This window comes from Lepus europaeus, chromosome 9 (genome assembly GCF_033115175.1).
Source record: "Lepus europaeus isolate LE1 chromosome 9, mLepTim1.pri, whole genome shotgun sequence".
Taxonomy (NCBI): domain Eukaryota; kingdom Metazoa; phylum Chordata; class Mammalia; order Lagomorpha; family Leporidae; genus Lepus; species Lepus europaeus.
Window position 1 is genome coordinate 70965973 of NC_084835.1, and position 22429 is coordinate 70988401.

Below are 22429 nucleotides of genomic sequence, written 5' to 3' on the forward strand. Positions count from 1 at the left end.
CTTTCCTTACCAACCCTGCGTGGCTTTATCAGTGCTCAATTTCTTGGTGAAGCTTTACAGGCTCCGTTCTGCTGGCTGCTTTTTTTTTTTTTTTTTTTTCCTCCTGATCAACCAAAGTTTCTCTTCAAGCTCCTTAGGAACCCACCCATTTTTCAGAGAGGGACTGCATCTCTACTTGGTTTCAGCTTTCAGCTTTTTCCCAGATCCCTGCCACCCACTGAAATCCCAAGCCACCGAGGCCTGGCCCTGGGAGACAGAGCCCAAGGTTCCGGGCGCCAACCTCCTGCACCCTCACTGGAACACCTATGTCCTGTGAGTTGTTGGTGCTGTGCGTTGGAGCAGTGGCATGTGATCTTCTCATGGGGCCGTATGCTGTGCTGTAGGGAAGCGACGGGATTGGACACGCACCTGCACATACACACTTTGTGTCTGATGGGAGTTTCACAGAATGCGCGGGAGGTCCAGGCATGTCCTGAAGAATGACAGCGTTACACGCCCTCAGAAAACAGATCGTAGGCGAGCGCATTCATTTTAGCTTGTTGCTTTCTGAAAATCTTAAACCATGAACCCCACACTCAGCCTAGCTGTTAAAAGTGCGTTCTCTTTCGTGGTAACCACAAGAAAATGGCACCAAAGCCTGGGCATCAAGGAGAGAGGCCTCTGTGGAGGAGGCCGGGGCAGTGGAGTCAGTACTACATCTGGGTGAGTATTCATGTGGCTTCAGCCTGGCACTCCTACCGCTAATCCTCTTCCCTGAGCAGTGAGGTAGTCAGAACTGTGGTTGCTAATTACGTATATGGCGTGGCAGGTGTGCTAATAATAGATCTTCAAAGGGCTCCAAGTGAGCCAGTAAATTAAAGTCCCTCTGCAGACGCTGACGGAAGCACCCGGAATGGCGCATTGTGAGTGACGGAAGGTGATCGCGGGTTTGCCTTCAGAAAGCAATGATTTGCAAGGGTGTCTGAGACCAGAGGGCAGGGAAGATGGGGCGTTCCGAGAGCAGAAGCCGCAGAGCTCCAGGCGCTGGGACGTGCGCAGGAAGGGTTCCATCTTGCTCTGGAAGGGGACAGGGAGCCGGGGGATAGAAGGGTGGGCCTGTCGGTTGGTGCTCTGTGATGCAGCGTTTGAGGCAAAGTAGACGGATTGAGAACCCATGTGGGGGATGCGCTGGCCCTGCCCCCTCGCGGGTTTGCCCACGTCTACTGCCTTCTGTTCCACCGTTGCCTGCCTCTGGGCCCCGGGAGCAGCCACCCATCGGCCCCGGTTAGCTCACCTTCGAAAGGAAAGGGAACGGCACTGAAATGAGCTCATCTGAGCCCTGCTGCTCATCCTCCCGCATCAGCCCTGGCCCAGGCAGGCTCCAGAGCTCCGGTGAGAGGCGGCTGGACCCCCTCGGCTGCCTGCAGCTCTGCAGAGCCCAGCGGGGGACCTCGGCGCTTCCGTGAGGGGTCGATTGGATTTTTTTTGGGATTGTATTTTTTTTCCAAGATGTATTTTCTACATGTATAGATTTTAGATAGCGTGTAAATATTTTTCACAGCCTTATTGGGATAGAACTCACATACCGTTCATTTAAAGCGTACTGTTCCGTGGTTTTTAGTAGATTCACAGAGTTGTGCAACCATCACCACGACCTAATTTTAGAGTGTTTTCGTCACCCTAGCAAGCAGCCCTGTGGCCGTCAGCAGTCGCTCCCCGTTCCTCCCTCTGCCCACAGCAACCACTAATCTCTTTCCTGTCTGCGTGGATGCGCCTGTGCTAGGCATTTCATGGACGTGGAACCTCAGCCTGGGTGGTCCCCCGTGCTCTGTGCCTGGCCTCTCTGGCTTAGGGTAGCGTGTTCAAGGTTTGGGTTATAGCATGCTCAGCTGATGGACACTGTGGCTTGCATGTTCTATATTCAATATCCCTGTGTAAGTTTTTGTGTGAACAAGTGTTTGCATTTCTCAGATTATATCTTGGGGTAGAATTGGTTGGAGAGGGTAACCATTTATCATTTTAAGCATAATTTGTAGGTATGTATGTTATATATATATATATATATATATATATAAAACTTTGCATACTGTCTTTAAAACTACAATGAAATAGAAACTCAGTGGTTTTTTAAATTATTTATTTGAAAGGCAGAATTTCAGAGAGAGAAGGAGGGATAGAGAGAGGTCTTCCATTCACTGGTTCACTCCCCAAATGGCCACAATGACTGGACTGGGCCAGGCCACAGCCAGGAGCTTCTTCTGGGTCTCCGGTGCGGGTGCAGAGGCCCAAGCACCTGGGCCATCTTTCGCTGCTTTGCCAGGCACACCAACAGGGAGTTGGATCGGAAGTGGAGCAGCTATGTAGATGCTGGCCACTGCAGGCCGTGGCTTTAACCCGCCGTGCCACAGCACCAGCCCCCGCATAGTGTTCTACAGCAAGGCTTAACACACTGGTGACCTTTGCATTAGTCACCTCATTAACTGTGCATTAATTAACTCATGCTCCAGAGTAAGTTGAGTTTGTGCAATTAAGCTTCCCCGGCCACATCTATTAAATTGAACTGAGGCCTTACGTGCTGCTCATCTCTGTCCCTTGGGGGTTATGTCCCTGCTCTACAGCTAGGGCCGGAAGAAACCAGGTAGATGCCGAGATCGTTCTGGAACCGTAGTTTCTGCTTTCGGATTTATCTGTGCGTCACAGTGGCCTCACGGCAAAGCGTCACGGGCAGCTCCAACACTGATCGAGCAGTGATCGCACACGCACGTGTGTGAAACCTGATTGCGCTCCTCTGGTTTCCGTTTTGAGGTTTGGTGAGAGGTCTGGTGTGGGGGGAGGCATTCTGCTGCATCACTGTCCTGCAGGGGTCCCGACTTTGGTGTTTGGCCTCATTCCTGATGGGGCCTGGGCTGCTGCTAGCTGGCCAAGGAAGAGAAACATTAAGCTGCCTCGCTAGAGTTTTCAAAATGCACTTTGGCCCCCTCTGGGGCTGGCTGGAGCTGGAGCTGTTAACACTCTACTTAAGGGTTTATTGCACACCTGCTGTGTACTGGGTGATCGGCTAGTTAACCAAGGGGTTTCAAAGAAGGGTAGACATAGTTACCCATCTTCACAGGCCCTACAGCCAGGTTGGAGATAAGTATGAATAAAACAACAAGAATAAAACCAACCAGTCTGGGAGTACTTTTTTAGATGGAGTACTTTTTTTAGATGGAGTACTTTTTTCGGATGTGAATATTCGCAAATGTGGTAAAGAGACCAAGTGTTAGGGGAATTCAGACAACGTTAGGGACAGCTTCACAGAGGAGGCAGCACCTGGACCGTCTCCTGGGAGGAAGGCAGCATTGGGGTGGATAAAAGGAAGGGAGAAGGAAATACTGGATTTTCTTCTGAACTAAAGTTTTGTCAAGGGACTGGTGTTACAGTCCAGATTGCAACACCCATATTGGCACGCTGGTTCTAGTCCCAGCTGCTCCATTTCTGATCCAGCTCCCTGCTACTGTGTCCAGGAAAGCAGTGGAGGAGGCCTGGGTGCTTAGTTTCTGCGATTCATGTTGGAGACCCAGATGGAGTTCCTGGGACCTGGCTTCCGCCTGGCTGTTGCAAGCATTTGCAGAGTGACCCAGTTGACTGAAGATTCATATTCTCTCTCTCTGTCTCTGTCACTGCTTTTCAAATAAATACTTAATGAAAAATAAATACTTAGTGAAATGTCCTCACCCTTGGCATCCCTCAGCCCCACAACAGTTAGAATGAGGCCAGTGATTCCACAGTGCCCAGTCTCCATTCAGCTTTCAATAAAGGGAGTAAACATGGCAAGCAAGGAGAAACAGGCATTTTTAAAACACTTCCAGAAAGGCTTCTGAGACCATTACAGCCCCTTGGTAGGAAACCGGAGGGCGGCATCGACGTCTGTCTCCCTAAGCTGCTTCTGCGCATGAGCCGTGGTGCATCTGAAAACCTCCCGGCAAACGAGCATTTATGAAACCTCATCAATCCTGACTTTGCTGTCAATAATTGCATACTGTTTGCGAGCTGTCGAAATCCATCCTGCGGAGGGCTGTTTAGAACAGAGAAAGGTCAGCTGGAGACGGAGTGAGGGGCTTGCAGGAGGGTGATGCCTTACTGGGAGGCAGCCTTGTGAAGGTCCCGTGAATACCCCCGGGGATGTGCCTGGCCCTCCGACTCCTGCTGGCTCTAATTAAATGAGCTCTTGATGACATCTCAGCTCGCCAGCCCGTAGGGAAGGCAGAGGGGTTCCCTGCCAGGCACAGGGCGGCTTCCTCCTGTCCCCCTTGTCTTTGTGCTGCAGACCAAACAGACTTGGGGGGGTGGCAAGTCTTCATTTTGCCTTCCAGGGAAAAACCAATGTGATGTTGCAGGTCTTTAGCACGCAAAGGCGTTCTTCTGATCACCAGAGGTGTTCCCAGGCACGGTCACTGGTGCTCACCAGAGGTGTTCCCAGGCACGGTCACTGGTGCTCGGGCCCTTGACATGCTGGGGTGTTCAGGAACAGGTTCCATCTTCAGTGGAGAGCAGGATTAGCGCTCCTTGTGGTGCAGCAGTTAGAATACTGCCTGGGCCACCTGCATCCCCATATTGGATTGCCTGGTTCCAGTCCCACGTTTGCTCCTGATTCCAGCGTTCTGCTCTGGGAGGCAGCAGGTGTTGGCACAGGTAAGGGTCCCTGCCACCCACATGAAGAGATCTGGATGGAGTTCCAGGCTCCTGGCTCCTGGCTCCTGCCCGGCCTTGCTGTGGCCATTTTACACATTTAGGGGTTGAACCAGTGGATGGGAGTTCTCTGTCTCTTAAAAAAAAAAAAAAAGAAAAGAAAAAGAAAAAGAAAAAAAAACCTGACTCCCTGAGGCAGCTGGAGATGATCCGGTGCTGGTTTCCATCACACAGTGGACTCAGATGTTCACAGACCTTCCGAAGTCTCGGGAGTAGGTCCTGCTTAGTCCTGGCTGGGGGAAGTAGCTCGGGGCCAGTGGCTCTGCATTCTTGCTTTCCTGTAGGAAGCCCGCTCCATCTCTTCTCCATCTCCCCTGATGATACCCCTCAGACCTCCTGCCAGGCAGAATCTGGGCTCTCCTTTGAGCTCACGTGTGCTTTCCTCACCTCCTGCTTACATTCCACACCTGCTCTGCTCTGGCCCAGGTGCTGGGTTCCCAGCCAGCCTCCCCACCTGGCTCAGGGAACCCCTTCTGAAAAATGTGCCTGCATTCAGTTCCTTGAATCCTCACGCATGCTATAGAACATCTGTGAGCTGACCCCAGCGTCCTTGGGCTTGTGTTAGATCCGCAGGGCTCTCCCCTCTCCAGGATGAAGCTGGCCATGTTATTTGGAGTGGGCTTTCCTCGCCGCTGTCCTCGTCCCACCCTGTCCTAACCCAGCTACTTGTCATCACCCCTTCTCGTCCACTCTGGGCGTCCAGTGTGTTCTGTAGTAAGATCAGTGCCATCTATCCTGGCCCATCAGACCCTTTTAGGGCCCTGATTTTTTTCTGCTCATATCCCTTCTCTCGGCTCCAGCTGTTCACATTGGATCACTGTGCACCCTGCAGCTGCAGGGTGGGGCCCCTCCCCCTCCCTCTAGGAAGCAGCCAAGTGTGAATTAGAACTCAGCACTGGCTGTCGGCCAGTGGCCCTGGGCTGCCCCCTGGATTCTTTGAGACCCCAAGGATGTCCTGGGAGACGGAGACAGTGCCTTCCCGGTGGCTGGGTGTGTCATGTCTGCTGCTGTTTCCTGATCTCACCCGGTCCCATTGTCAGAGGAGTTTGAGCTTGTTCCCTGAAGGAGTCGTTGTGGCTTGTTACCTGACATGACGGGAAGGGAGCTTCTTAAGGTTAGCAGGGTGAACTGGGGGCTCTGTGGGCGCGAATGCTGGCTGGTTATTAAGCCTGGCCATGAGTCTGTCTCAACAGCCTGACACACCGAGATGACCTCACAGCTTGGTTTCCCAGGACTTGGCACATCTGGGGAGAACCCTTGAGACAGAAGGAAACTTGGATGAGCCGAGTTTCTTTGTATTCTCTGCAGACATTTAGAGAGTAGGTTTCTTGACCCGCCTATAACAATGTAGAAACAAATCTTATTTGAACAGGCTCGGCAACTCTTGGTGTATTGATCTTAACTTGATTTTTTGAAAACATAGCTGGGTTGTATATCACTTTTGTAGCATTTTTAAATATTTTTTTTAAAAATTTATTTATTTGAAAGGCAGAGTTACAGAGAGACAGAGGCAGAGAGAGAGAGAGAGAGAGAGAGAGGTCTTCCATCTGCTGGTTCACTCCCCAGATGGCCACAATGGCTGGAGCTGCGCCGATCCGAAGCCAGGAGCCAGGAGCTTCTCCCAGCTCTCCCACATGGCTGCAGGGGCCCAAGGACTTGGGCCATCTTCTACTGCTTTCCCAGGCCATAGCAGAGAGCTGGATCGGAGTGGAGCAGCCAGGACTCAAACCAGTGCCCATGTGGGATGCTGGCACTGCAAGTGGCGTCTTTACCCACTATGCCACAGCGCCACCCCTTTTGTATGCTTTTTAAAAGCTAATCTGGTTATCTCTCCTTTTCTTAAAGATAATCTTGTTTTTTGTCAAGTATGAGGGAACCTTTTATCTGCCAAGGGCTATTTGCATATTTGTAACATCATTGGGGGAGGGGTCATACAAAATTTTCAACTGAAAGATTAGCCTGCTATTCGATTTATTGAATATCGAGTCCTGCCTGCCATTGCCTTGGCAGGGCCAGACCGTTGGCCCGGACGCTCCCTGCCCCTGTGGCATGAGGAGGAGTCCCCTGGCTCCCAGGGGCCTGGGATTGCTTTGGTCTGTGTTATCATAGGTCTAGGCTCTAGGCAAGAAGCTGGGGTGGGGGATGGGCCCCCTTGCAAGAAGCAAGCTGGCTGTGCCCTCTGCTTCTGACCGGGTCTGCCGCATGCTCCGCAGGCCACGTGGCTTGTGTGTCCCCGTGCAGTCAGACTCTTCAGCCCTGCTCCGGGATTTCGCCCTCAGCCGGAAAGCAGCTGTTGCCAGGTGCGCGAGTAAGACCCGTGCTCACTCCGTCAGCACCTTCGCTGGGGGACAGAGTTCTCCATGGGGGAAGAAAGCTCAGCATGCATCTCACCAGCACCTTCTCACACTGAGGCCAGGGCCATGCCACCTGCAGACTCCCGGCTGACACGTCGTCTGGGAGCACCTGCGTGCTGGTGCAGAATGAGTTTGGCTCTTGAGTGAGCGCACTGGCTTGGCTCATGCTGAAGGGAGCATCTGGAATCTTGGCTTTCGGGCTTGCCAGCTCGTGCACAGAGTGGTCATGATGTATTTGCTGCATATCTAGGGGAAGCTCAGGCTGCAGGGACTCCAACAACTCAACACCCGGCTAGAGAAACCCGGGGAATAACTGCGATGTTGGAGGTGGTTTTGCTTTAAGAAGTCTAGTAGTTGAGAACCAGTCTTTCCGCAAAAGGTGGCATTGTTGTTGGGTTTGTACCCAGTTCTTCCTTCCCTTTAAATAGTAGGCTTCCCCAGTGAGGCTGCTGCAAATGGCAGATGTGTACCCTGCTTTTTAGAATCATTGTGGTTTGGGGCTTTTTTTGTTTGTTGTTTTTATATGAGCTGAACACTATTCCCAGTGCAGAAGAATCTGTGTGGGGTAGGGATACAAGGACCAAGGGACAGAGGCTTATAAGATCTTGTGACTTTTTTTTTTTTTTTTTAAAGATGTATGTGTTTTATTTGAAAGGCAGTTATAGAGACGCAGGGAGAAGGAGAGGTCTTCCATCTGCTGGTTCATTCCCCAGATGGTTGCAATGGTTGGAGCTGAGCTGATCCAAAGCAGGAGCCAGGAGCTTCTTCCTGGTCTCCCATGTGGGTGCAGGGGCCCAAGGACTTGGATCATCTTCTACTGCTTTCCCAGGCCATAGCAGAGAGCTGGATCGGAAGCAGAGTAGCTGGAATTTAAACCAGTGACTATATGGGATGCTGGCAGCTTTACCTGCTAAGCCACAAAGCTGGCCCCAAGAGATCTTGTGACTTATTACAAGGAATTTGCCAGCTGCCGAAAAGACTAGGTCTTCTTTCCTTCCTTTCTTTCTCCTTATTTGAAAGGCAGAGTGATAGAGGAGAGCGTACATCCACTGGTTCACTCCCCAAATGACTGTAACAGTCAGGGCTGGTCCAGGCCAAAGCTAGGAGCTGGAACTCCATTCAGGCCGTTCAGGTGGCAAGGACCCAGGCACTTGAGCCACCTTCTTCTGCTTTCCCAGGTGCATTAGCAGAGAGCTGGATAAATAGGAAGTGGAGCAGCTGGGACCTGAACAGGTACAGAGTGCAGGATGGGGGCTGCTTAACCTGCTGTACTGCAGTGCCGGCCCTGGCCAGCTCTGCTTCCTAGGGTGTGAGCCGCAGCCTTCTCTGGTGGGTCCTGCTCAGGCACCTGCGGATGCTCAAGTCAGCAAAGCAGGCTGGCACGTGGAGGCTGCTCGAGCATGTGAAGCTGAAGTGGGACTTCTCGTGACCTTGGGGTGCCGAGGGGTTGGGAAGCCTCTGAGGCCAGCTCCCGGGCTGTGCTGTCTGGGAACGCGTGTTAACCACAGTGTGAGTTCATCCTCAGCCTGTTCACATCCCCACTGTTGACTAAGCGTGGTCCGCCCGAGAGCAGCTCACAGTCTGTCGTGGTTCTGTTTCATTGAGGGAGTGAGGGTTGGTCTGTGGGCCAGAGCACGTCCATGATGAGTGTGTGGGTGTCCTGTGATTATCTTATTTTTATGATTGGAGGTTTTGGTCAGAACAGCTGTCTACACCGACGTGAAGTCATGATGACCTCAGCTCGGCTGTCCCATGGGTAACTATGTTAGTGATGCCCTCTTCCTCCACGCCTGTGAGTAGGTAACTGTGCCATCCAGCAGTCCAACGTGCAGCCAAGAAAGGAAATTCTCTTTTTTAAAAAAGGATTTGAAAGGCAGGATGACACAGAGACAGAGATATTCCTTCCTTTGGCTCACTTCCCAAATGTCCACAAGAGCCAGGGCTGGGCTAGGCTGAAGCCCAGAACCCAGAACTCCATCTGGGTCTCCACGACCTGAGCCCTTGAGCCATCACCTGCTGCCTCCCAGGTGCACAGTAGCAGGAAGCTGGGTCAGAAGTGCAGAGTAGCGGGGACTCCAGCCAGGCACTCTGATATGGAGTGCGGTCATCTCAAGTGGTGGCTTAACGCACCGTACCACGACACCTGCCCTGGGAAGAGGGTTCCTTACCTGTGGAAACCTAGAGCCGTATACAAGTTACTTTTGGGGAGTAGAGAGATGGTTGGCTTTGGGGTCACCAAGGCTCCTCCTTCCTGCTGTCAAAGCTTGTGTTTTGCTCCCGGAGAAAACAGAAGTCATTCTTTGCTCGTCCGGTACTGCACGTAGGTCATGTGTTTCTATTACATACGTTACCCACCTGCTTATACTTGAAATCTTGTCCTTCCCTAGCCTCAGTTCTCCAAATGAGCCCTGCTGCACCCACCTCCAATTCCTTCGCTTATTGAACCAAATAAGGTCCTCATGCAAGAGGGGAGGAGATGGCTTCCTATTTGGGGTGGTTTTGATCATTTCCATGCCAGTTTGCTGATGCTAGAGGGAAGTCACTGGGGTGTCAGGAGTAGGGTCTCACCCACTTTAAACCTGGGCAGAGACTCAGCTGTCCTGCTCACTGGAGTCCCCCTGGGAACTTCTAAAAACCCCTCCCCTAGCCACTCCCAGACTCTGGAGACGGCCCAGGCTTCAGTGCCCTCATGTCACGCCCAGGAAACAGACTGTGGCCAGGACTTACCTTTCTTTCTTTTCTTTTTTTTTTTTTTTAAAGATTATTTGTTTGAAAGAATTACAGAGAGAGGTAGAGACAGAGAGAGAGGTCTTCCATCTGCTGGTTCACTCCCCAGATGGCCACAACAGCTGGAGCTGGGCCGATCCAAAGCCAGGAGCTTCCTCCAGGTCTCCCACACTGGTGCAGGGGCCCAAGGACTTGGACCATCTTCTACTGATTTCCCAGGCCATAGCAGAGAGCTGGATCGGAAGAGGAGCAGCCGGGACTAGAACCAGAACCAGTCACTGCTCCACAGCCCTGACCCCAGGGCTCACCTTTCACATGGCAGGCTCGTCCTGTCTTTTGGTCCAGAGCTGTCCTGTGTGGTGCTCACTGCCTCTTCATCCACCAGTCCAAGCTGCTACTGTTGGTGTCTCCACTGGGGGACTGGCTTTGATTGGCTTGCCCTGCTGGACCCCAGCATGATCCTGTCCTCCTCATTGGCCAGCAGGGGCAGCAGCAAGCCCCCTGTCCTGCCCCTAGATCAGAACACCCTGCTGACTGGTGTAAGAGGAGGACCTTCCTCCAGGAGAGCCCATCCTGAATATTGGGAATGTTGGCTGGGAGGACTTCCCAGAGGGGCACGCCGGGGAGCCTGCTTCCCATGGGCAGTTAGTTCCTGCCCTACAAATGGGGCTGGTGACCTCTCGGTTGCTTAAAAGACACCTGAGAAGTGTTGGTCCCGAGATGGTTTTCCCCTGGTGACCAGCTGCTGGCCCTTACTGATGGGTGGATAAATTCGTTCTAAGAGGACGCAGATGGGCGGTCGTGTTGCCGTGGATTATGACTGCCTTGCTCAGCCAGTCTTGTCTTCAAAGGATATTATCCCAGAGTGAGTCTGGGTCCTTTGGGGAGACTGGCCTACACGTGGGCATTCGGTGTGAACCACATCAGCTCTAAAACGTAGCCAGTGAGAGGGCCTAGCTCTTCACTGTCAGACAAGATGGGGGCCCCAAGTGCAGGCTAGATCTGCCTGCTGGGCAGAGACAATGGTCTTTGGTGATGTCAGCCCCTAGTTCTTTTGTTTTGAGCTCTGCCAGTCTCTTACTGAATGTCTGCTTGAGTAATAAGCTGTTTGGGCCTAGGTTAAGTGTTCTTTGTCATTTAAAAACGTGCAAAGACCTCTGCTCCTTTGCCCCCACACTGATGAATTTGTTTAGTAATGGGCTTAGTTTATGAGGCAAATTGCAGGGTGGAAGGGCTCAGTTAAGGTTGGCTGCTGGCCCTTAGCCCTGTCCTCCCTTTGCAGAAGGCAAGAGGGAAGATGTCGCTCCCTGGGAGGGTCTAAAAGGCGGTGATGTGGTCAGAGAGGCACACCACTGAGTCACACGGCAGGTCACAGGACTCTTGTCTGGCAGCGACCTGGCCCCGTCTGATGGGAAAGGTGGCGTGTGTCTGCATTCTGTGGCCCACGGGAAGGTCTCTTTACGGTTCAGCGGTAGTCCTTCCCATGCTCTGCCTGTCCATCTTGGAGAACGCACTGCTTGGTTCCACTCATGAGAGAAGGGAGGCACACCTGCTGCACCGAGGGAACACGTTGGGGGTGGGGGGTGGGTGGGCGGGATCTGGCCCAGGGGCTGAGATGCTACCTGGGAAGTCCACATTGCTGAGTTCGAGTCCCTACTCCACTCCTGACTCTGGCTTCCTGCTAATGCAGACGCTGGGTGGCAGAGGTGATGGCTCAAGAGGTTGGGTTTGTGCCGCCCTTGTGGGAGACCTGGGTTGAGTCTTGACTGTTGCTGGTATTTAGGGAGTGAACCAGAGGATGAGAGCTTATTCTGTCTCTCAAATAAAAATTTAAAGGACATGTGGACATTGGGGTTTTGGATTTTCCTCCTTTTGGAGAATCCTGACCTGTGGTGCCCGTGTGTGTGTGTATGTGTAACTTGGGCTGCTATAACACTATGTATGTGTAACTTGGGCTGCTGTAACATTCTGTGTGTGTGTGTATGTGTGTGTGTAACTTGAGCTGCCGTTAACACCTGTGTCTGTGTGTGCAACCCCTGTGTGTGTGTCTGTAACTTGAGCCTCTGTGACACGTGTGCGTGCGTGTGTCTAACTTGGGCTGCTGTGACACCTGTTTCTGTGTGTCTGTATCTTGGGCCGCTGTAACACATCCCCATAGACTGGGTGGCTTATAAACACTCGAAGCCCGAGATCCAGGCACCAGCATGGTCAGGGGCTGGCTTTCGGTTCAGCTACTGACTTCTCTGTATCCTTATGTGGCTGGAGAGCTTTCTGGGTCCTTATTCCAGGGAGGTGGAGGCCATCCCTGAGGCCCCACCCTGGTGACCTCATCAGCTGCTGAGCCACCCCTGATACCATCACATTGTGGGGTGAGGACACATGTGCCCCAGGCTAGTAGATCTGCATAGTAGTTGGCAGAGTGGATGTGGCCAGTCGCAGGGTGAAAGGGCTTGGTTGAGGCTGGCTGCCTGCGCATGGCCATTGAGTCCATGATGTGTGTGACTCTACGTTTGTTCAACTCCAGAGGAGAAAACCCAGTGGGCTGACTTTTAAAAAAGCAAATTCTTGTAATCGTATAGAAAGATCTACTCTATTTGGGTGTTTTTCTGCATAAGTACCTGTCTTTCCCTGTATGGGAAGAGCAGCATCAGCTTCTCAATGGGGGAGTTGTCAGATGTGTGCTTTTGTGAATGGTCCCTTTTTTTCCAGGGCAGATACCCTGGCCTGAATGTGGCTGGGGCTGTGGAGACCCAGGCTGCCTGGCAGGGACTCTCGTGCCTGCTGTGGGGTTGGGCTGGAGGGCTCTCCACAGCGGGGGAGTGGGGGTGGGTGGATGGGGTGAGGGCTCCTTGCTGGAATTTGTTGGTGTTTGTTGTTGTCCCGCTGGAGCCACAGCTGCCTGGGCTTTGTGTTTCCAGGAGACAAGGGGTTGGGGTGGGATGCGGTCCTGCTGGTTGAGCAGGTGGATGTGGGACACGTTGAGGGGATGGACCTGCCTGGGTCTTGCAGGGGCCTCAGGTCGTGTCTGCCTGTGCTGCCCATGGAGCCCTCCACGTCTTCCCTGGTGGTGCTGGTGCTGGTGGGGGGTTGTCCTCAGGTGCTGTGGTCACCTGGTTACACATTCAGTAAAACCATCACCTATTTCCTGTTCACCTGAAAATGCTGTTCTACCAAGGAAGGCTCCCAGGGTGAGAATTTGGGGAGGTTGCCAGCACCTGAAACCTAAACATTTGTTTCTGCCTGTGGATATGTTATCTCCAATAACATGGTAGCGTGCGTATCTAAAGCGGGCTCATTTTTTATTCGGAAGTTCCGAATGTTACCTAGAAATAACGAGAGCAGGTATGTTTAAATCATGACTTTCTGGTGGGCAGAGAGGCATGGCTAATGACGAGGGCAGTGCTGGGAGGCTGGTGGGGCAGTAAGGTGACAGGCGGCCAGTGCACCCGTGGGACTTCCTGAGGCGTGCTGACACAGCCTGGCTTACACAGGCAGAATGAGTTATTTAGAAGTGGATGTAAGTGTTGAAGGAGGAACGGGTGTCTCAGGTGGGCCGAGGCCCAAGGCATTGGTGTGACCCTGCTGGAGCTAGGATGGTCAGCCTGATTCTAGGCTGTTGGACTGGGACACAGGTCAGGGTGCAGCTCTGGTGGAGGAAGCTGGAGCATCGATCAAAACTCAGTAGCTACCACTCTTTAAGAACTGCCTGTGCCGAGGACTTTACATCTGGCTGTTTGTTACTCTCACTTTCATAGATGAGGAAGCTGAGGCTCAAAGATTGAGGGACTGTGTGAGATCCCAGGGATTGAAATGCAGATCTTGCCGGTGCTGTGGCTCAATAGGCTAATCCTCCGCCTGTAGCGCCCGCACACCGGGTTCTAGTCCCAGTCGGGGCGCTGGATTCTGTCCCGGTTGCCCCTCTTCCAGGCCAGCTCTCTGCTGTGGCCCGGGAGTGCAGTGGAGGATGGCCCAAGTGCTTGGGCCCTGCACCCACATGGGAGACCAGGAGAAGCACCTGGCTCCTGGCTTCGGATCAGCGTGGTGCACCGGCCGCAGCGCACCAGCCGTGGTGGCCATTGGAGGGTGAACCAATGGCAAAAGAAGACCTTTCTCTCTGTCTCTCTCTCTCACTGTCCACTCTGCCTGTCAAAAAAAAAAAAAAAAAAAAGAAAGAAAGAAAGAAAGAAAGAAAGAAAGAAATCCAGACCTGTCTAATCCCTGCACCCAGGCCTGCTCCTTTACAGCATCACGCTGCCCTGTGGGTGCGGCCCCTGACGTGGAGAGCTGCAGAGGATGACCGCATGGCCAACTGGACACCTACCCCAGTCCCAGCCTGGGACCCCGTGCTCCCAGCTCCTGGAGAGACTGGGCTGGCAGCTCACTCGGGCTGAGTCCTTGGAGTTACAGGGCTGCCCAGGGGAGTCCTGTTGACTGAGGAACTGGCCACAAGGAAAAGGAGGAGCTGACTGCACCTCCCTCGGGTCAGACAGTGTCTCTGGCCAGCTCCGGGCAGCACAGTGGAGGTGGAAATGTGGTAGACTCTAGGGAATGGCCAGCACTTCGTGCACACGGTGGCGGTGGGGGAGGCACTGTGGGTGGTTTGGTGTTGCCTCTGGAAAGTCCAAGAGCACTGGACAGTTTCGTAGACAATGAGGAAGAGATGTGAGAGGTGTTTTCAAAAGGATTTGAATACCAAAGCTTAAGAAAGGCTCTTGGAAGAATTGATGGAGCCCTTGAATAGTTTGCAAAAATGAGCCTTCTGATTGTCTTATAAAAGCAAAGCATGGAGCAAAAGATGTCAGGGTAACTGGCCGGAAAGAGTACACACATAGAGAAAAGGACAGTTTTCTTCTTTGTTCTTTAGAACAAATTAGGTCATAGTCATAATTACATGCTCTTAACTGGAATTTTGTCAAATGCGATAGAAAATCGACTTACATTTGTATTTTTAGTCCTATTTTTTTTTTCTAAAAGTAAAAACCTGTCAACCTTTTTCCATTTGCCCCACCGTGCCAAATCACTTACTGTGAAACTCCGGTCCTCGTCCAAATGGATTTGTTTGAAGTCCCCGACCCCAGCCTGCTCTCTTGTCTCAGCTGTTCTGCGTTGAGCAGGACCTGTTCCGATTTCAGCAAACGGGAGGGGTCGTAGCTGGTGGCTTGCGACCTTCAGCAGCTGGGAACTGCCACTGTGGGGTACAGTCATGCTGAGTATTACCCCCAGTCTCTGAGAAATGCTCCCCAAGGGGTGATTTCTTCTTTTTTTAAAAGGAAGATATATTTATTTGTTTGAAAGGCAGAGTTACAGAGAGGCAGGGATCTTTCACCCACTGGATCACTCCCCAAATGGCCATAATGGCCAGAGCTGAGCCAGTCCAAAGCCAGAACCCTGCAACCCATGCAGGGGCCCAAGGCCTTGGGTCATCTTCTGCTTTCCCATTAGCGAGAGCTGGACTGGAAGTGGAGCTGCCGGGACTCCAACCAGTGCCCCTATCTGAAGCCAGTGTTGCAAGTGGAGGCTTAACCTGCTGCACCACAACTCGGGCTCCAATTTCTTCTTTACTTCTCGTTGCCTTTGAAGTCCTGGCCTTTTGGAGACAGTGACACGTTTAGTACACCGGAGTTTATGTTCCATGGATGTTTGCATGCTGAATAGTATCGTTTGATGCTTCAGAAACCCTCCACACAGGGCTGCCTTCTGCAGGCACCTTGGGGAAATTGCAGCAGGAAAGGGTGGGTCCCTCTGTGCATCACAGCAGAGAGGGCCCGGTGGGCGGGCCAGGTGGCTGCCATGCAGGCAGCATGGGTCTGAGCCGTCCCTTCTCGTGGTACTGGATTGTAGAGGCCAGCCGCGGCCTCACGGAACTGATCCCTTGCTGTCCTCTCTCTGCAGCCGTCGCCTCATCTCCCAGCGATCGTCCTTGGAGACCCTGGAGGATATTGAGGAGAACGCCCCTCTCCGGAGGTAATGTGCCCAGGCTTCCACATGTGTCTGCAGTGCGCGGTACAAGAGGGGTTCTGAGGGAGAAAGTTTTGGCCCACAGAATGAAACTTTTATCAAGTTTTAAAGATTTATTTATGTTGTGTTTGAAAGGCAGATTGACAGGGAGAGACAGAGAGGAGCTGTCCCCATTGGTTCACTCCCCGAATGGCCACAACCCTGGGTTTGGGCCTGGCCAAAGCCAGGAGCCAGGAACTCCAGGGACCTAAGCACTTGTGTTGCTGCCTCCCAGGATGCACTAGCAGGAAGCTGAAGGTGAAACAGAGGTGCTGGGACTCAGACTGGCACTCTGCTGTGGGATGCGGGCAGCGCCTGAGCCTGCTGCACCACTGCACCGGCCCAGCGTTCAGTTTCTGAAATGACCACCTGAGGCCCAGGGAATGTGGAACTCGCCCCTAGTGCAGAATCCCAAGCCCGAAGACCAGCAGAGCTCCACAATGACCGTATCCCACTCGTGCACCAGCACAGCCCAGTTTGCCATTCCATTTGCAAAGCTGCCGCTTAATGGAGGCACAACCCAGCCTTGTCCCCACAAAGGCCCTGGGCTTTGTTTTCCCAGGAGGGCCAGTAGGACCCCCTAGGAGCTGACCACAGCCCCACTACTGGGTGCTGCTGAGTACCTGTGTCTCCCTTGGGGTCTGCGGTGCGTGTGAGGTGTCTTTTGGGGTGATAGCAGTTGCTGAGCTGTCTGTGCCTCTGGCTGGGAGCTCCCACAGACTTGCAGCAGCTTCTCATTGAACCCGCACCTGTACCCCACATGCTTTGGCTGCTGGCCAGGACTCCGGACCCTGTCTTCTGCCAGGCCAACTCCCAGAGCCCAGAATTCAATCCTGGGCTCCCACATAGATGGCAGGAACCCAAGTACCTGCCTTCCCAGCATGTGCTACCTCATGCGTGTTTCTGTATATATTTGTATTCACATGTATATGTGTGTATTAAAAGTAACAGGAACGGGACCGGCACTGTGGCACAGCGGTTAAGCTGCTACTTGAGGCACCAGCATTCCATATGGGCACCACTTCAAGTCCCAGCCGCTCCACTTCCCATCCAGCTCTCTGCTATGGCCTGGGAAAAACAGTGGAAGATGGCCCAAGTCCTTGGGCCCCTGCACCCATGTGGGAGACCTGGAAGAACTCCTGGCTCCTGGCCTTGGATCAGCCCAGTTATGGCCTTTACAGCCATTTGGGGAGTGAACCAGTGGATGGAAGATCTCTCTGTCTCTCTTGCTGTCTCTAGGTCTAGCTCTCTCTTCTCCTCTATCTGTACCTCTGCTTTTCAAATAAATAAAAATAAATCTTTATTTTAAAATAGATGAATGAGGAAGCTGGCCCCTAGCCCAGCCACCTGCTGGGTGTGGGGGGCGGGCAGCAGCCCTACATCTGAGAGCTGTACGATCACACTCTGACCAGGGCCCCCTCCCCTGCCACAGACAGCAAAGCTCCAGAGGAGAGCTCCTGACATTTCGAGAGGCCCCTGGAAGCCACTGTTGGAGCAGCCGGCAAAACAGTGCTGCTCCATCCTCAGGATTCCGGACAGAGGTGTCTTGTACCCTGACGTGGCCAGGGGGAGCTCCGAGGAGGGGGGACCTGGGTGCTGGGTTCCTGGCCAGTGCCTGTCAGCCGTGCTCCCTCATCCGAGAACCTGCCCCGCCTGTACAAATGGCTTCACCGCCTCCCCTGCGACATCGTGCTCCCTTTGCTTGCAGATTTCACACCCATCTGGGCAAATAGAACATCTTGAAGAGGAGTCAGAAGTCAAGGGAATTTGGCAGCTTTAGAAGTCTTTATTCCCACAAACGGATGTTAGGTTGCAAAAAGTTCTCTCATTTACTCAGACATGTTCTGGCTCCCAGGAAGTAACGTGTGTGTGATGTAGGAGAAGGGACATCCGTTCAGCCCTCGGGGATGTGAGTTCTTAGCCTTGGACGTTTACTCACATCCCTGGGACCGTGGTTTTCCCATCTGTGAAATGGGAGGGATCGCTGAGGTCCTCTTCAGTCTGTGAAACAAATGCACCTAACGACACTGAAGTGTTTCGGGAACTGTGGGGGCGAAGCTTGTTAGCCCAACGTGCTTGGCAGCTTAGCACACAGAAGAAATGGCTCCCAGGCATCCATTAAACCTTTCCCATAATTAAGTGTATCCTGTAATCAGTGCCAACATGAAGGAGCTAATCTTTCATTACATTGGTTTTTAATTTAATTCTATCCTAATTTAATTTTTGCATCACTTACAATATATGTTTTAAATGGGTGTTTACACCTGATGCAGGCAGCTTTGAAATTAATTTGCTGTTTGCTTAACCTGCACAAACCTGAGTGCCGAGTGCTACAGTCGCCTTGGCAATTGTTGCTAACGCCACACTCTAGCAATTCTCCTGTCTTAGAGTCCCTGGTGGTTTGCTTGAACGCTTACAAAAGGCAAAATGACAAACAGCTTGCTGAGCGAGGGCCAACGCGGTGAGCGCTGGGTGCAGCTGTACGACGAAGGCCCTTGGGTGAGCTGTGCACATCAGTTGGCTTGTTGTACCCTGTATCCTCCCAGAGTGCCAAGAGAGGACTTTGTGCCTGCCTGGAGGGGTGCCTGGAACCCAAGAAAGAAGGATTTCTCTGCTAGCCGTGGAGAAAGACCTCATTCTGTCTGTGGCGGATGACGTCATCGGCACCTGCTCTGATTTGCCAGACGGGTCCGGGCTGGTGGGGGCTGGGGGCTGCGGCTGTGACAGACGTTCTGCCACGCCTCCTTCCCCTGCTGCTGTGGGAGCCGTCTGTGGCCCCTCCACAGTCGCTGGCTTCCAGTTTCAGCGGAAGGCCGGGGAGTGGGGTGCTGCTCTTCCTGCAGGCACGGGAGGCAGGGTGCAGCTCGGGGCCGTCCTCGCTCCGTGCTGGCATCGGAGTCAGCTTCCTGGGGGGCGGGAGAAGGTGCCGGAGTTTGCCGAGGTGGGAGGATCTGTGAGCCACCTGTGCCCACTCAGTGTCTGGCTTGTGGCCTGACTGGCCAGCCCCAGAAGCTCTGCTGCTGCTGGGGGCAGGTATGGTAACCATCTGAGGACACTCTGGAACCCTTGGCCTATCTAGATCCCCCTGGAGACGCACAGAGGATCTCGGCTCTCCAGTGACCCTATGTTTCTAGAACCGTCTGGGTGAGAGACAGTTGGGAACCTTGAATGGCCTGCAGACCCTGGCAGTAGACGGGAGGCAGTTTGGAGGTCTGAGTCTGCATCCAGAGGGGGACCCCAAGAAGACAGAGTGAGGTTCTGTTCCCCTAAACCCTGCGCCAGTGAAGTCTGGGTTTGGAGGCCTGGGGCAGGGAGGGGCTTGGAAGGCACCCGCGCTCTCTCTGCCTCCGAAACCCATCTGCCTGGGGCCCCCGAAGCAGGGCTCTGCAGGTCTCTAAGAGGAGAGTCTTCCTCTAAAGCCGAAAATTCAGGGGCAGGCGTTTGGCCTGGTGGTGAAGCCGCTGGTTAGGACCTCTGCGTTCCATCTCCGTGCCCGATTTCAAGTCCTGCTAAGGCACACTCTGGGGGGCAGCTGGTGACGGCTCAAGCAGCTGGGTTCCTGCTACCCATGTAGGAGACCCGGATCAAGTTCCTGGCTCCTGGCTTTGACCCGGCCTCGCCCCCTCGGATCTCCTCTACCAGACGGGAGCGTGTCCTCTCTGCCTCTCAGATAAATAATACACAAAGCCAAGCACTCAGGTCCTTTAGTAAGCACTGCAGTTCTAATAACACTAGAGGCGAGTAGTAACAGCATACGCATACTTTGTCCGAAGAGTCTGCTGCTGATGGCACGTGCAGAAGGGCATGCATTTAAATGCATCACTTGACAGTTCATAAACCTTCAGGGTAGCAGCAGGGAAGGCTGGGAAATCTTAGCAATGGCGACAGGTCAAGGTCTGTAGCGAATCTGAGGGTGGAGGCTGGGCGGATGTGGTTTCCATTGGAGCTTCTGGATCCGGTGTATTGGATAATGGCCAGCGGGGCTATCCTCCGCTGCACCTGTCGCCCGTGGGTCTCCCCAAAGAAGGCCCCCAGACACTGACCTCATACCTGCCTGCCCCTGGGCTGTGACTCCTTGCTGGGTCCTCCTGTTGTTCCTTCTCCCGACTCTCAAAGCGAGTTCCGTGACATCCCAGTGCAGGCCTCGCTGTGGGCTCTGGGAGGAGGCGGAGTGCTGGTTGCTCCATGACTGCCTGTCTGAAACATGCCCGCAGCCCAGGGCGGCGAGACTCAGAGTCAGAAAGGCTTGTTGGTCGTGGAAACCACAGTCGGAAACACACAGCTCCCCTGCCCAAGAAAAAGCCGATCTTGTTGGTTGGGATTCTTGCTTTGCTGGTGGTGCTGTGGTTTTGTGACTTCAAATCTGGCGGCGGCCTCAGAAAATACTGTACACAGACGGGCTGTCTCCCACCTTAGGCTTGCTCTGTCCAACCCGTAGTGCAAGCCCAGGCGGTATATTCCAGAAAAAGAATCTCTCAAATCCGAGTCACTTTAGTTCAACAAAGCCACAATCTGTCTGGAAATAGCAACTAGCTAGGTCTCTGATGCACGTTCCGATTCCATCTGTGACTTCCCAGGCGCACTCCAGTGGAGAGAGGGGGCAGCGCTCCAGGTGGCCAAGGCCAAGATCCTGCTCCGCAGGAAGAGTGACTCAGGGTTGTTTGCGAAGCGCGACTCTCCCCGTGGTTCCTCCACTCTGCTCTACAGTTTCCCCTTGCCTTTCCCTGGGCTGACCCAGGAGGAGCCTTCTCAAGACGACAAGAAAGAATCGTGTCGTTGGAATCTGTGTCGGCTGTGTTACTGTGGCTGAGGACAAGAGTTGTCATTGGCTGGCTTTCCACAGACTCCTGTAAAACAGTATCGAGGAAGTTGTCTGTCGGTGTTTTTTAATTTGTTTTTTATTTTTAAAGATTTTTATTTTTATTCATTTGAAAGGCAGAGTTAGAGGAGGGGGAGAGACAGAGAGGTCTTCCATCTGCTGGTTCACTCCCCAGATGGCCACAAAGCCAGAAGCCAGGAGCTTCTTCTAGGTCTCCCATGTGGGTCATCCTCCACTGCCTCCCCAGGCACATTAGCAGGGAGCTGGATCAGAATTGGAGCAGCCCAGATTCAACACAGAGCCCATAGGAGATGCTGGTCCCGCAGACTCCCACCATGCCCGCCCATGGTGTTTTTTTTTTTTTTTTTTAAAGTTTCCTTGCGTCCATCTGCATCGTCTTCATGACCCCAGGTGACTTCTGCCTGCCGTGGGGTATTGCAAACCATTCGTGCGGTCTTTCCTTCCTGGCTTTCTGTGGAGAAGCCTGCGCTGTCCAGCAAGCAGCTGACCAGGCTTTTGCATCAACTTTTGTTTTTCAGATGTCGAACTCTCTCAGGTTCACCCAGACCAAAGAATTTTAAGAAGATTCATTTTATCAAGAACATGCGGCAGCACGATACCAGGAATGGCAGGTACCGCATGAACGCCACTGTGGCCGTGGGGGCGGGGGCGGGGGTGGAGAAGGGTCAGTGGCCCAGAACCTGGCGTGTCCGGGCCCACGCTGCTGGGACGAACAGGAGGTCGCAGCACCTTCCCAGACAATTCCCCCTCCACACTCCAGCATCACTGTCTGGCTCCCTAAAGCCCAATGGCAGGGCAAGACCAGAGACAGACTGAAGTGCGTTTTTCTAGAAAGGTCTGAACAGAGGTGGTTTTGTTGCTCTTCTGTGCTGGGTTTTTCTTCCTTTCTCACCACCACCGTGTGCTCTGGTCCACACCTGAACTGGCTCTGCCTTTGCTGACTCTCTCGGGACAAGAGTCATGACTTTGCCCACAGATTCCTGGGCCTGCACCTCTGGGGGACGGGTTTCCGCCAGATCCCTGGTGGTTCTTGTAAGCGGTCTGTTGATTAAAAATTATGGTGTTTAGGAAATGTATATGACCGCGACGTCAAGTCTCTCTTGCCAGTGCATAATGGATTCCTTACTGGCACACGTGTGACTGAATGGCCTGCTGGACACGGAGCTCCAAGGGTGCCATGCCACCCTCAGGGCCAGCTCCTCCCTGCTGGCCTCAGGGCGTGGCTCAGAGGCAGCTGTCAGAGCAGAGGTGGGTCTTGCTTCAAAGACCATGGTGCTTGAGCTCCTTCTGATTTGTTGGAGACCACGGGGCCTCAGGGACGCTCTGTTATCCACACAACGACAATTGTCAGGTGCTCAGTTAGACCTTGAGGACCCAGCTTTGCCATAACTTGGTACAAGATGCACTGTGTCACCAGCTCCACAGCACTGACAGGGATGGCTTCCCAAGGCTGCTTTTCTTGAAGCATGTGTCTATTTTTAAAGCCATATGAGGATGAGGAATGCCATTTTATAACGATTCTGGTGGTTTCAGAATAGTAAAATTGAGCTCTCCAAATAAATCTTTGTATTTTAAGTACACACCTTTTAGTTAACATCCACCCAACTGTTAATCATTAAATAGAATGCTCTGAATTTTTTTTTGTCTTTACTTCCTCTCACTGTCACAATTTTTGTGCCTTTTTCCTCTAACCACTGTTTTGGTTTTTTTTTTCCCTTTCCCTTTGAGGCTTTTACTCATTAAACACAAACCTTTTGCCATTTTTAGTATTGTTATTTATCATGGGTGTACATTGGTGTTT

At 52.9% G+C, this 22429-nt stretch overlaps 1 protein-coding gene across 2 annotated transcripts in view; it reads left to right on the plus strand.

Annotated features, from left to right (window-relative positions):
* CABLES1 (Cdk5 and Abl enzyme substrate 1) overlaps positions 1-22429 on the plus strand; it is a 103630-nt gene that overhangs the window by 29528 nt on the left and 51673 nt on the right. For both annotated transcript variants that reach the window (XM_062201456.1, XM_062201459.1), the window contains exons 2-3: positions 15684-15755; positions 21147-21239. In XM_062201456.1, coding sequence (XP_062057440.1) covers positions 15684-15755; positions 21147-21239 — 165 coding nt within the window. The remainder of the gene's footprint in view (positions 1-15683; positions 15756-21146; positions 21240-22429) is intronic.